The 14317-nt window shown below is 43.1% G+C and overlaps 1 protein-coding gene across 2 annotated transcripts in view; it reads left to right on the forward strand.

Moving 5' to 3' along the window:
- The window catches only part of LOC143935914 (integrin alpha-IIb-like), a 96553-nt gene that overhangs the window by 38992 nt on the left and 43244 nt on the right, over nt 1-14317 (forward strand). For both annotated transcript variants that reach the window (XM_077460105.1, XM_077460104.1), the window contains exons 19-24: nt 6923-6990; nt 7084-7228; nt 7475-7561; nt 9080-9159; nt 11461-11541; nt 12245-12350. In XM_077460105.1, the coding sequence (XP_077316231.1) occupies nt 6923-6990; nt 7084-7228; nt 7475-7561; nt 9080-9159; nt 11461-11541; nt 12245-12350 (567 nt within the window). The remainder of the gene's footprint in view (nt 1-6922; nt 6991-7083; nt 7229-7474; nt 7562-9079; nt 9160-11460; nt 11542-12244; nt 12351-14317) is intronic.

Here is a 14317-nt window from a genome sequence, read left to right on the forward strand (position 1 = left end):
AGCTTACATTGGCTAACCGTAAAAAATCGGATCACGTTCACGACCCTTTGCCTCACCCACAAATGCGTGCATAGAGAAGCTCCGCAATACCTAATGGAGAAAATAAATCATTACACACCAAACCGCAGTCTTTGATCAGCCAACAAAAACCTCCTCCTTGTGCCCAAAGCCCGGTATAAATCCAAGGGGGATCAGAGATTCGATGTCCAAGGTCCTCGGCTATGGAATACTCTACCAATCAACATCCGCCTGGAAGAAAATCACCTGGCTTTTAGGAAAAAACTCAAGACCTTCCTCTTCTAGCTGATGATCAATGCTCGCCACAGCGCCTTGAGGCGATTCAGTTTGCATTGTGCGCTATACAAGTATTTCATTCATTCACTGGGAGGTTACAGATTCCTGGTCCTGGACAACGTGTTGCCGAGGCTTCGGTCAGTCACAGAAAGAGCGGCAGAGAAGGGGGCTGCCTGACCGATGCGTTCAGACAATTTTTTAGTCCGCAGCGCCAAGGTACGATCGGTTCCAGCAACCATCACCAGCATCTGATTTACATGGTGCAGGAATACCTAGGGGCAAGATCAGACTTGGACACCTTTCCCACAGAAAATCCTCTGGGTTACTGGGTCTTGAGGATGGATCACTGGCCAGAGCTTGCACACTATGCAATTGGCTACTGGCCTGTCCTGCATCCAGCGTTCTTTTGGAACGCACATTCAGTGCTGCTGGAGGCTTTGCAATCGATCACAGGGTGCGCCTGTCCATCGACTCGGTTGATCGACTGACCTTCATAAAGATGAATCAGTCTTGGATTACCACCAGATACCAAGCACCTGAAGCTGATGTACCGAATATTTTTTTTGAAATGTCAGATCCCTTCAAGACTGCCTATACTGATGCTGAGTGACTATCCTGTTATGCAAACTGACTATCCTCTTGCTCCTCAATGATCCTGCTGATAGCTTGGAAGAACATTTTTGGTTCTGGGCGCCACCACCAGTGGCTAAGGCCCAATTTTTCAGCCCCTGTTTAACAGGGGCGTGTAATTACAATTTTTGATGCAATACTTTGCAGCAAGGCTCATTCCTGCACTCCAACTAGAGTATCTGTGAGAGGTTGCAGTGTTGTGGCATCAGCACCAGTGCCTAAGGCCCAATTTTTCAGCCCCTGTTTAACAGGGGCATGTAATTACAATTTTTGATGCAATACTTTGCAGCAGGACTCATTCCTGCTCTCCAACTAGAGTTTCTGTGAGGTGTTGTGGCACCAGTGCCTAAGGCCCAATTTTTGTGCCCCTGTTCAACAGGTGCATGAAATTACAATTCTTGATATAATATTTCACAGCAGGGCCTGTTCCAGCACCCACCAAGAGTAACTGTGAGGACTTACAGTGTTATGGCACCAGCACCACCACCACCAGCAAAGGCCCAATTTTTCTACCACTGTTCAGCAATTGCATGTAATTACAATTCTTGATATAATAGTTCACAGCAGGGAGTTCTAGCACCCACCAAGAGTCACTTTGAGGGCTTAGTGTTGTGGCAACACCAACACCTTTCAAACATCCAACTTAGGCCGCGTACACACGCGGGGACTGTTCGCCCAACTTTGTCCGTCAAACAGTTTCAGCAAACAGTCCGCTCAAAATTAGCATGGACGGACATGGCCACATACGACGAACGAACAGTTTGCTGAAACCGTGCGCGATGACGTGAACGGCACGTACGACGGGACGAAAAATACGACGTCCTATACACTGCATTATAACTTTCGGCGTGTAAATCCTTTCTGAGCATGCGCAGAACTTAGTTTGACGAACAAGCCTACACACGAGGGGACTGTTCGCTGAAACAAAGTTTCAGCGGACAGTTTTTCGGAAATTCCGAAAAACCTTGTTCAGCGGACTGTTCGCTGAAACTGTCCGCTGAAAGCCCACACACGAGCGGACTGTCCGCCGAAACACTGTTCAGCGGACAAAGTTGGGCGAACAGTCCCCGCGTGTGTACGCGGCCTTACACACGTCTCCTACTTGCAAACGGAAGGAGACAACAGGAAGTGAGATGAAATCTACCCCTAGGAAGGGAAATTCTCTCCTGCAAGAGTTGATATGGGAAAAACGTGTCTCCTCTCCACTGATGCTTTATCCCAATCCTTGTTTTATTAAAAAAAAACAAATTTTCAAAAATCATTTGTCATTGGGACAGAAAGTGAGGTGAAATCTTCTGAAGAGGTGCACAGACAGCAAAAAAAATGTTACAGGGGTGATAACCCTTCCCTATGTTTTCCAAAAAGCTTAAAAATAGATTTTTTGACTGGAGCTACACTTTAAAAATGTACCAGTTCAAAATTACAAACAGATTCTACTTAACAACGAACCTACACAGTCCCTGTCTTGTTTGCACCGCCTGTATACCGCTGTTCTGAGTATATAGGGCCTGGGGGCCCCACGCCTTTCCTCTTTTTAATTTGGGTACGGGGTTCCTGTTAATATCCGTATAAGACCCAAAGGGGCTGGTAATGGGCAGGGGGGGGGGGGGCTACCCATGCCATTTTTATCAAAGATTTTCATCCATATTGCCGGAACCAGACATTAAATTAAAACCGCAAGCAGTTTTAATAAATAAATAACTTTTTTCCGTTCGAAATTTAATTTTGTGCAGGGACTGTTCTAAACACGGGAAACACATGGCACTTCACAGGCATACTATAGACACCCCTCAGGCATGATATTTAAAGGAATATTTCACTTTTTTTTTTTTTACTTTAAGCATCATTAAAATCAGTGCTCCCGAAAAAATTGCAGTTTTTAAAACTTTTTTTTTTGCATTGATACATGTCCCCTGGGGCAGGAGCCGGGTCCCCAAACCCTTTTTAGGGCAAAAACTTGCATGTTAGCCTTTAAAATTAGCACTTTTGATTTAGAACGTTTGAAAGTTTCTAAAGCTCCCGCAAATTTTCAGCCTGTACGCAGGTTCTGGTGCGAACCAAACCGGGGGGTGTTCGGCTCATCCCTAGCGGTGACGTGCAACACTATGACGAGCCGAGAAAATGAAGTTAAATGCTTCCGAGCATGCATCAAATTTTTTCCAAACATGCGTAGGAATTTTGCGCGTAAGAATTGCTACAGACGATCGGAATTTCTGATCTGAACTTTTTCCAACCGAAAATTTGAGAACCTGCTCTCAATCTTTTGCTGGCGGAAATTCCGCCAGCAAAAGTCAGATGGAACATACACATGGTTGAAATTTCCGACCAAAAGCTCACATTGGACTTTTCCTGGCGGAATTTCCGATCGTGTGTATGGGGCATAAGTCATCTCTCATACTATTAGATAAGAAGTCTGACCAACAGTTGACAACTCTACTAGATATCCCCATATCCATGGAATTCAGGTACTTGGGAATGCAGGTTACACCTAATCCTCTAGAGTATATTACCTTAAATCTGCCCTCCTTACTTAATCGCTGCAGGGATCGGGCAAAAGTGTGATCTAGATTGAAATTATCTCAGGTAGGCCGGATAAACTTGAAAAAAATGATCTTGATGCCACAGATTTTATACATACTTCACAACTCCTTTATGGTTGTTCCATTGATGCAATTTTGAGTGATCGATTCCATTTTCGGGTCCCTTATGAGGATAAACTCTACAGCCAGGGTAAAATTGGAACAGTTACAGTGCCCCAACGAAGCAGGTGGGATGGCACTTCCAAACCCATAGTTGTACTATATGGCCTCCCAGCTCCAGCACATAGCCAGGGTCTTGTAACCTGCTAGTGCTCCGGTGTTGAACTTGGACCCTACGGCACATCTTCTCTGGTTTACAACAGGAAGGAGGAGGCATTATGGTTCTCTAAATCAAACCAGCTGTATTCACCAGGGTTAACCCCATATGGGGAAACAAGAGGTACTTGGAGTTGGAGAAATTATAATATGGCACAAGATGGCAACAGTACGGGATTACTCATATGACCCAAATATTTAGGGATGGCAAACTACGTCCATTCCATGCTCTGCATTTGGAACTTAAACTCCCTGCCTCTATGCTGTTTTATTACTTCCAACTCCAACATGTGGTCAAGGCCCAACCGGAAATGGATGCGTAGACTCAGAGTACCAAACCCATTTTCCATTATATGAGGGAAGTGATCTCGTACAAAGGCTTTATCTCATGCAGCTACTCTATGCTGCTCAACAAGTTCCTGCCTGACAGCACTACAGGGGTTCATTTCCAAATGGGAAGGGGACGTTGGAGCTTTCGAGGAGGACCAATGAGAGGAGGCACTTGCAACAGTTCCCTGGTGCTCCTTAAATGTGGCCCAGAGACTGTCCCAGTTGTATCTACTCCAACGTGTCCATTACATGCCAGCAAGACTGGTGAGAATGGGTTTGTGTGATGATCCTTCCTGTATAAGATGCATGAGGGGCCATGGTAACCTGATCCATATCCTATGGTGCCCATATTTGCATATCTATTGGAAGGATGTGTTGGGAACTATTAACCAAGTAATTCAGGTCCATTTCACTGGACACCCTAAACTGTGTTTGTTGGGAATTATGGATGATATCCCTGAGGAAGAAGGCTCTAGTCTAGCGATCGCTAGGGCCCTTTTCCAAACCATGAAATTCATTTTAAGGCACTGGAAATCAACGGAACCCCCCACAGAGAAGGAGTGGCTGTATCAAATGGGCGATACTATCAGGCTGGAAAAATACATTTACCAGCACAGGGTTAGTGTGAAAAAATTCAACAAAATCTGGGCGCCTTAGCTGGACGTTCCTGGTCTTGCTCCGGCTGATCTAGTTATGGACTGTCTACTATTGTAGGAGGGATATGATAGTCACTGGAATATAAACTAGGGTCTCCTTTCTTCACAGAACTCTACTGTTTAATTATTTTTTGTCTGATCTAAGTAGTATGCGGTTGTACTGAGTTTATATGATTTAGTGTTACATAACAAAGGTTGAAGGCTTATGCCTAATATGTATCAGATCTTGTATACGGTGCTGCTTCTCATTTTTTGTTTTTTCAATAAAGTTCTATTTCATTTAAAAAAATCAAATCCACCCTGGTGCCGACCTACCGTATCTCACAAAAGTGAGTACACCCCTCACATTTTTGTAAATATTTTATTATATCTTTTCATGTGACAACACTAAATAAATTACACTTTGCTACAATGTAAAGTAGTGAGTGTACAGCTTGTAGAACATTGTAAATTTGCGGTCCCCTCAAAATAACTTCACACACAGCCATTAATGTCCAAATTGGGCCCAAAGTGTCAATATTCAGAGAGTTCTTTGCCATGAGGTTCCATGTTGAACTTCCAGTGACCAGTATGAGAGAGTGAGAGCGATAACACCAAATTTAACACACTTTCTCCCAAATCACACCTGAGAACTTGTAGCACAAACAAGTCACATGACACCAGGGAGGGAAAACAGCTAATTGGGACCAATTTGAACATTTGCACTTAGGGGTGTACTCAGTTTTGTTGCCAGCGGTTTAGACATTAATGGCTGTGTGTTGAGCTATTTTACTGTCCCCTCAAAAGCTGTTGAAGCTCTGGTGAACTCCATGCCCAAGAGTGTTAAGGCCGTGCTGGCAAATAATGGTGGCCACACAAAATATTGACACTTTGGGCCTAATTTGGACATTTTCACATGGCTGTGTGTTGAGTTATTTTGAGGGGACTGTTATACAAGCTGTACACTCACTACTTTACATTGTAGCAAAGTGTCATTTCGTCAGTGTTGTCACATGAAAATAAATAATAAAATATTTACAAAAATGTGAGGGATGTACTCACTTCTGTGAGATACTGTATATACACTATATTCTCAAAAGTATTGGGACACCTCCCATTACACACACATGAACTTTAATGGCATCCCGGTCTTAGTTTGTGGGGTTCAATATTGAGTTGGTCCACACTTTGCAGGTATAACAACTTCATCTTTTCTGGGAAGAACATTCAAGTTCCTCCACCCCAAACTCACTGACCCATGTCTTTATGGACCTTGCTTTGTGCACTGGTCCAAATCATTTGGTGGAGGGGGGATTATGGTGTGGGGTTGTTTTTCAGGGGTTGGGTTTAGCCCCTTAGTTCCAGCATACAAAGTAATTTTGGACAATTTCATGCTCCCAACTTTGATGGGACAGTTTGGGGATGACCCCTTCCTGTTTTGACATGACTGTACACCAGTGTACAAAGCAAGGTCCATAAAGACATGGATGAGTGAGTTTTTATGGGCGTAGGTTAGGGAAACCCGCATCCAATTTGCAATAGTGTGAACCCAGCCTAAAACGACATGGGGTATAATTTTTGAAGTGAAGCTGAAGCAAAAGCAAGGTGTAAACAGGACTGTAAGCTAACCATTTTATTTAGTGACAGGGGCTTTCACTAGTGTTCAGAGAGCTTTAACAAAGTGCGTTCAAAGCCTTGTTTTGAAGCAAGTGTAAACTAGCCTTAGGGCACAGAGAACAATAATAAGGGTCTAACCCTTTCCACTCTATTAAACATTTATTTTTGTGTGTGTCCCCGTTGGGGAGATTCCCATAATTTCCTGCCTGGAAGTCTCCCTAGTATGTGTTTTCTGGGCAAAAAACAAACCAATGTGCTTCTTTTTTCCTAGTCAGCTGACAATAGTGTTTCTCCTGCACTAAAATCCTAAGCAGTGTTGTCAGTGCTGCCCAATTTTCCCCTGTTGAACTACAGAACCTCTCCCCTTATGTTATGGAGGTGAGTAGAGTGGATAGTGTTCTGTAATCTAACAAGGCAGAACTGGACAGTGCTTTCCAGCACCATTTCTGTTTTCTTGCAAACAAAATAGTAGTTGTGTGCATGAATATAGTAGCACTATGCCATAACATCCTCAGTATTTTGTATGACAACGTCTCCTTTCTCCTTCTTCTATGAGTTTAGATTCATATTTCATTGGGTTGTGCAGAGAACAATATCTGTGTACCTGACCTACAACTGAGTGCCAGCTGGTGAGTCTACCTCCGTTACCCCGACTGTGGGCCATTAAGTCTTTGAGAAGGCATTCTTATTTTGGGCTAGCTAACAGTCTGTTTCCTTCGTAGTGAAGAACCGCTCATCATTGGTATTGATAATTATGTACAAGTTAACTTTAGTGCTATGAATTTTGGAGAACGGGCCTATGAAGCAGAGCTGCATGCCTGGCTCCCCTCTGGGGCTCATTACATGGACATCTTGGGAGAAAGTAAGGTATGTAGAAGTAGAGAAACTGCATCCACAGCAGGCCTTTAACCTATGTCAAGGTGATGTCTTATGCTGATTTCTTCCCTTACCATCACAGTTCTCATTTTGTTACTGTGCTTTGGAGGAAGAGTTTATAATACTGTATGTACTGGCACACTTCTTATCATACTAAAGATTGGACAGAGCTTAGTGTGTTGTGAGGACACCATGAAGATCACTTACCGTCTTTGCTAACATGGTCTTCTCTACCAGGAGAAGATTCTGTGCAGTCCAAGAAAAGAAAACAACAGTGAGCATGTGGTGTGTGAGCTTGGGAATCCCATGGACAATGGAACACAGGTGAGTCTTTAGGTCAACTCCCTCAATTGTGCTTTGGCTCAGCTAGATTGAATCTTCCACCAACTTCTTATATCTCTCAGAGACGCTGATGGCTAAATTTCCTTACAAGCCACCATTGGCTAATACATACAAAGTTGACGTTGGAGAGAAGAACATTGCTGTAATGAAACACCAATCCTAAAGTGAAAGTCCAGCCTAAACATTTTTTATTGTTTTGTTTTGGCTAGAACAGGGAAGCATTAGAACCCCTGTCAGATTTTTACTGCTAAACACAAGTAAACTTGAGGAACTGGATAGAGATTTTTAATGAATCAATCGAAATATCACTGGACACACTAGCTCCAACTCGGCAGGGCTCTGCAAAATGAGGACACCCCTTAAAAATGGCAGGACATCCCAAAGTTGAGTAGCTACCTATATACAGCCTAATGAGAGCACCAAACAGTCCAACTGTCCAAATATCTCATGGAGATTCCAAACGTAAGGAGACAACGTCGTCTCCTTATGTTTGGAATCTCCATGAGATATTTGGTGCCAAGTTCTACAGCTGTTCACGGCTTGGATGGTTTACCGACCCCCTTCAATCGGAAACCATAAGGGATTCAAGACGAGGAACCTTGAGGCTAACCATCATCCGGCTGACTATACCTGGGTTTGTGTGATCAGAGCCCCCCATAAGCCTTCATGACACGCTACTATACGGTGGATGTGTCCAACCTATCCGGTAAGAGTATCCACCTTCAATAATTACTTCATAATCTGATTCCAAGAATTTCTAAGGCCTGAGAAGGTTGGGAGTTTTTAACGTCATGAATGCCAGTTGAGAATTTCATATGTTCCACAATGGGAGGTACTCCATCTTGAAGTTATGGTGGACTGGTTTCACGATTGTGAACATCCTCTTGGGACTCTAGTGGACCATTGTTTATCATTTTTTATTTATTTTTGTACACATACACTTATTTTATATAGGTGCCTTTTAGCGCTGCACTTATTTAATTTATTTAGGAACAAACAGGCAGTCCCTAACCCGTTTGCAACTTGGGGACCCTCTGTATTGTCCTCGTGGCAGCAGTTTCACCAAACAGGAAGGGAGGGACAATATCCAGCAGAGAAACAGACAGCAATAAAAAGCAACCCCCTGCTCAACATAATAAAGCTCACTTATTTCTGCTTGTGTTGCTGTTGGAGATTTTCCCTTTTTTCTTGTCTGGTGAAATTGTTGTCACCATGACAGTTAATGAGGGAAAATCTCTCTAATATAGCCCCAAATATCAGTAAAAACCCAACATGGGTTCTTATTCCTTCCCACTCAACCCAACGCTAGAAAAGTTTGGCTTTTTATCGATGTGCATTGTAGTACTTTATTCACATCAGAGAGTGCAGAGGTGACGTGACTCGGCTCTTTCATACAAGAGGGCCATTACGTCAATTTAGAGATAAAGTTTGGAGCACAAGGAAAATGTATTTTGTCTGCTGACTCCCATCACTGCATATTGTTCTGTCACTTTCATCTAGGTCCACGCAGGGCTACAGCTGAGCATCAGTTACCTGGAGAACAGCGAGGGCAACTTCTCCTTCCCCATGCAGATCCAAAGGTGAGATTGATCTATTTTATGCCTCTTTGTAGTGCCAGAATCGTTAATTTAAGCACTTCAGCCCTGGAAGGATTTACCCCCTTGATGACCAGGCCAATTTTTGCAATATGGCACTGTGTGGCTTTAACTGACAATTGTGCAGTTGTACGACGCTCTAACCCAAACAAAATGTAAGTCCTTTTTTTCCCCACAAATAGAGCTTTCTTTTTGGTGGTATTTGATCACCTCTGTGGTTTTAATTTTTTGCACTATAAACAAAAAAATTATAATTTTGAAAAAAAATCTGTCGCTCGGCTCTCGGGTGCTGCTGCTGCCATCTTTGTTAAGGGAATCAGGTAGTGAAGCTTCACTTCCTGGTTCCCCAATGCGCACACCTGACTCGAACTGCGTGTTCCCACTGGTCCCTTCTGTCTCCTGGGACCCGTGTGTCTCCCGGAAGACAGGGTGGGGGGGAATGGGAAGTGGCGTAGATACCCGCGGGTATCTATGTCCAGAAGTGGGAGCAAAATACCTGTATTAGACAGGTATCTGCTCCCCCCTCCCCCCTGAAAGGTGCCAAATGTGACACCGGAGAAGGGAAGGATTCCGAAAAGCGGAAGTTCCATTTTTGTATGGAACTCCACTTTAAGCATTTTTTTACATTAAAGAGTAAGAAAAGATTTAAACCTGTCAGTTCATTTGTTGCTGTCTGTGTCCCAATATGGAGATTTCCTTTCATTTCCTGTCCTGGAGATGCAACAGGAAGCAGCAGAAAATCTCTCCAATGTGAGGGAAAATCCTCTTAGTCTACACTATAACAGGTAACAATGGTCTAAAGGATAAACAGAAAGCAATGGAAACTTGACAAAGGGTATAATCCTTTTCTACTCTATTCACAACTAATAAAAAGGTTTTGCCTTTACATACACGTTAACTGACCAGAACAAAATTAAAGCAGAGCTTCAATCATTTTTTCAACTTTCCATCTATTAAAGCGGAGGTCCACCCTAAAATGGACCTCCGCTCATCGGAATCCCCCCCCCCTCCGGCGCCACAATTGGCACCTTTCAGGGGGGAGGGGGGTGCAGTTACCTGGATAATCCAGGTAAATGCACCCACTTCCGGGATAGCTGTCTGCGGAAAGGGGCGTAGATTACGCAGTAGGGAACCGGGAAATGAAGCCGAAAGGCTCCATTTCCTGATTCCCATACCCAAGATGGCGGCGGCAGGACCCGACAGACGACCTAGCGATCGGCTTCGGGTGCCGACATCGCGGGCGCGCTGGACAGGTAAGTGTCACTATTTTAAAAGTCAGCAGCTGCAGTATTTGTAGCTGCTGGCTTAAAAAAAAAAAAAAAACGCGGAGTCCCGGTGGACTCCCGCTTTAAGTCTCCTGCCCTTGTTGTTTTAACTTTGAATAGTAAAACATCTTTTTTTCTGCCAGTAAATATCTTATACAGCCCACTTCCTTTTTCTTGTCTGGTAAAAAAGCCTAGGCTTGTGCCATCATGCACAGGTATCTCTCTAACTCTGTGAGAGTTTGCCAGGAAAGGGGAGTCATAAGAGGGCCAATGGGAGCTGCAGAGCTGGAGGTGTGCCTCTGTGTGTCTTTGTAAATCCAGGAAGTGAACAGAACAGTTAAAATGGTTGCAGCCAGACTCAGTGGAGGGAGCTTTTTGCAGCATATTTGGCAAGTATAGAACCACATTATATATAAACTAAATAGGCAAAGTGGTTGGAGGGAAGCTTTAGAATGGAAAATATGTTTTTATGACAAATGATGTGAGCAGACTACAGTTCCTCTTTAAGGGGAACATGTCACTTTTTCTTCGGAAAATATTAGTTGCCTGACTGGTATATTGATTCCTTGGTTTCAATACTTGGAATCAGTGACCCCAAAGCAGTATGCAGGTAAGAATGTTTCTCTGACTGAAAATATTGAAGCCTTATGATTGACCTATCCGCCAGGAAACCATGATTTTATCATTTCATTTGCATACAGTGTTGCATGACCGAGCAATTGCCACCTTAAAGTAGCGCAGTGCTGAATAGCGAAAAAATGTCCTGGTCATAAAGGGGATAAAGCTTTTCAGTAGTCAAATGGTTAATATGTATTTCTTTGGTATGGGTTTTCTGTTCAATTTGTGTAATTTGGTAAAACATAGAAAAAAGAAATTTTATGAAAATCAAACAGATAGATCTGCTGCACCTCTTTCCATAGAGAATGCTGGCTGGCACCAGGAAAATCCCTCCTAATAATGCTATTTTTTGGTAAAGTGATCATGGCAAAATCACGTGTTATTTTTTTTTCTTTTGTTTAAGCCATAACAGTCATAATTCCAGCAGTCCAATGGTCTGGATAAATTTGAATGTGTCCGTACAAGTGTCAGCAGAGCTCCATGGGTGAGTATATTGGAGTATATTGGACATTTGTCTTGTTATATACTCTGCCCCACTTAACAGATTCATCAGAGAAGGATCTGTCTATTCTTAATCTGGCCCATGCAGTTGGAGATTCACTCCCTTTTTTAAAGTCATGTTTACTATAGAGATAGAACATAGACATGGGCATGAATAACAACGGGGCATGTTTATGGGGGAAAAAAGGAAAATTGAAGGTGTTTCCAGATGTACAGGCTTAATTGATAACAGAGGGCAAACAGCAATGGTGGATATTACTTCTTACCAGCCAATTAGATCTCATATATTAGAGGCATAAATGAACAGACCATAACTGACTTTTTATTGGCTGCCATTGTTAATTTTTTAAAACTACTACGGTACTTTGTGCTATGGCCTTGCATGAGGCCAATGTAGGAAACATGGAAGTTGACATTGCTGGCTTCTTGTGAAAACTCGAATTGCGTGGCTGTCATTCTATTCCCCTAGCTTCAGTACTTTGAGGTTTTTATCCTTCAGATAAGGACTTCTGACTTGCACTTGGTTTTCTCCAGCTGCATGTTTTTTATTTTTTGTTTTTTTATATCAGTGATTCAGAGTAGTATTGAAATCAGTGGGTCACCAAAACAGTCAGTGAAACAGCATTTTCAGAAGGTGATCACTGATGGTGGCCCAAGATGTTACTGCTCTTCTTGCAATTCTCTAGGAGTGCCCAACCAGCTGAGGTCTTTCTTCCATTACCTAAGTGGAAACCACGAGAGGAGTCCAGTAAACCAGAGGACAAGGGGAAGATAGTGACTCATGTCTATGAGGTAATCCTGGTCACTTATCACACTTTCCTTTGATTATATGTAATAAAGACACAATAAAATTATGATAAAACAGATTTAAAGATGATGAAATAAGGTCCATTCCCTGTCAAAGGAAACTATATTATCCAAGACAATGGTAACATTTTATCTAAAATAGAAACAAGGTTGTATTCCATTAACAAATGCTTCTAATATTATTTATAGCAGGATGGTCATAAAATTAATGGTACAAACTATAAAGCAGAACACTAATTAAAAAATTTTTTTTAGCATTTCTGAGGCCCCTTTCACACTTGTAGGACCTGAAAGTCACGCGATTTTGCAGCCACTTGAAGCAATGCCTGTGTAATGTTGAGGTCTAGGGACATCAAGTCACCTCAAAGTCGAACTAAAGTTGTACAGGGACTACTTTTAAGTTGCTGCGACTTGAAGTCACACAGATTTGAACGGTACGCATTGAAAATCATGGAGTATTACTTGCCATTAGTGATGGCCGAACGGTTCGCCCGGCGGTCGTTTCGCGGCGAATTTCCGACATTCGCGGTCCGCACGTTCGAACGCCTTTTTCCGTCGTTCGCCGCGGCGGACTTACGTGTTTAATGTATACAAGAACTTTAACCTTTGGTGACACGTTTATCATGTGATACAGGACAGCCAATTGAGACATGACAGCACATGGACACTTGTACATTCCCCCTAACCTATAAATACACCCGATCCGGTGGCCATTTTACATTCTTTCTTCTGTTACGATAGGGACAGGTTCCTGTGTGGAGTAGGGAGAGATAAACCACTAGCTATTTGGTACACAAAAGTTCTTTTCAGGACTGGTATAGGTGTTAGGTGTTGATAGGTTTGCTGTGCTGCTGATTCTTGCAGCAGCCTGAGTGTCTTTTGTTAGTTTAGAGAAAGGGAAAGGACGGTGTATGCTACAGGGACAGCCAGATTAGTCTTTCATCATCATCATCATCATCATCATCATTAGCTGTTACTATCAAGGTCCACAAAAGAGCTGTTCCAGTAACCACTAATCGTTCTCTTTTTTTGCCAATTTGTATAGGGACAGGAAGGAAGCAGTGTTGTCAGGCAGTGAGGGTAATTTTAAAGACTTGCTGTTATTATTAGTTCCACAAAGGTTCTTTTCAGGACTGGTATCAGTGGTACAGTAATAGGCTTGTACATGTATAATATTCTTTCTTCCAAATATAGAAAGGATATTATACTTGACTGCTGCCCTTCTGCTGCAGTCTGCTAAACATTCACAACTCACTTGTTCCACAAAAGTTCTTATAAGGACTGGTAACTTGGTATAGGGTGCTACGGTACATAGGCTTGAGTGCGGTACAGTCTGCTGTTCTGTAAGGACCGCTATCGGTCCACAATAGATAGGGTGGACGTGCACCACTGCTGACCGCTGCCCTATACTGCAGCAGTCCTTCAGCGGTATAGGGACTGACGTACAGTCTGCTAATCACTAACACACAACCTGCTTGTTCCACAAAAGTTCTTATAAGGACTGGTAACTTGGTATAGGGTGCTACGGTACATAGGCTTGAGTGCGGTACAGTCTGCTGTTCTGTAAGGACCGCTATCGGTCCACAATAGATAGGGTTGACGTGCACCACTGCTGACCGCTGCCCTATACTGCAGCAGTCCTTCAGCGGTATAGGGACTGACGTACAGTCTGCTAAACACTAATACACAACCTGCTTGGTCCACAAAAGTTCTTATAAGGACTGGTAACTTGGTATAGGGTGCTACGGTACATAGGCTTGAGTGCGGTACAGTCTGCTGTTCTGTAAGGACCGCTATCGGTCCACAATAGATAGGGTTGACGTGCACCACTGCTGACCGCTGCCCTATACTGCAGCAGTCCTTCAGCGGTATAGGGACTGACGTACAGTCTGCTAAACACTAATACACAACCTGCTTGGTCCACAAAAGTTCTTATAAGGACTGGTAACTTG

Source organism: Lithobates pipiens, unplaced genomic scaffold (genome assembly GCF_037356315.1).
Source record: "Lithobates pipiens isolate NorthernLeopardFrog02 unplaced genomic scaffold, aLitPip1_a1.2 Scaffold_28, whole genome shotgun sequence".
Classification (NCBI taxonomy): Eukaryota; Metazoa; Chordata; class Amphibia; order Anura; family Ranidae; genus Lithobates; species Lithobates pipiens.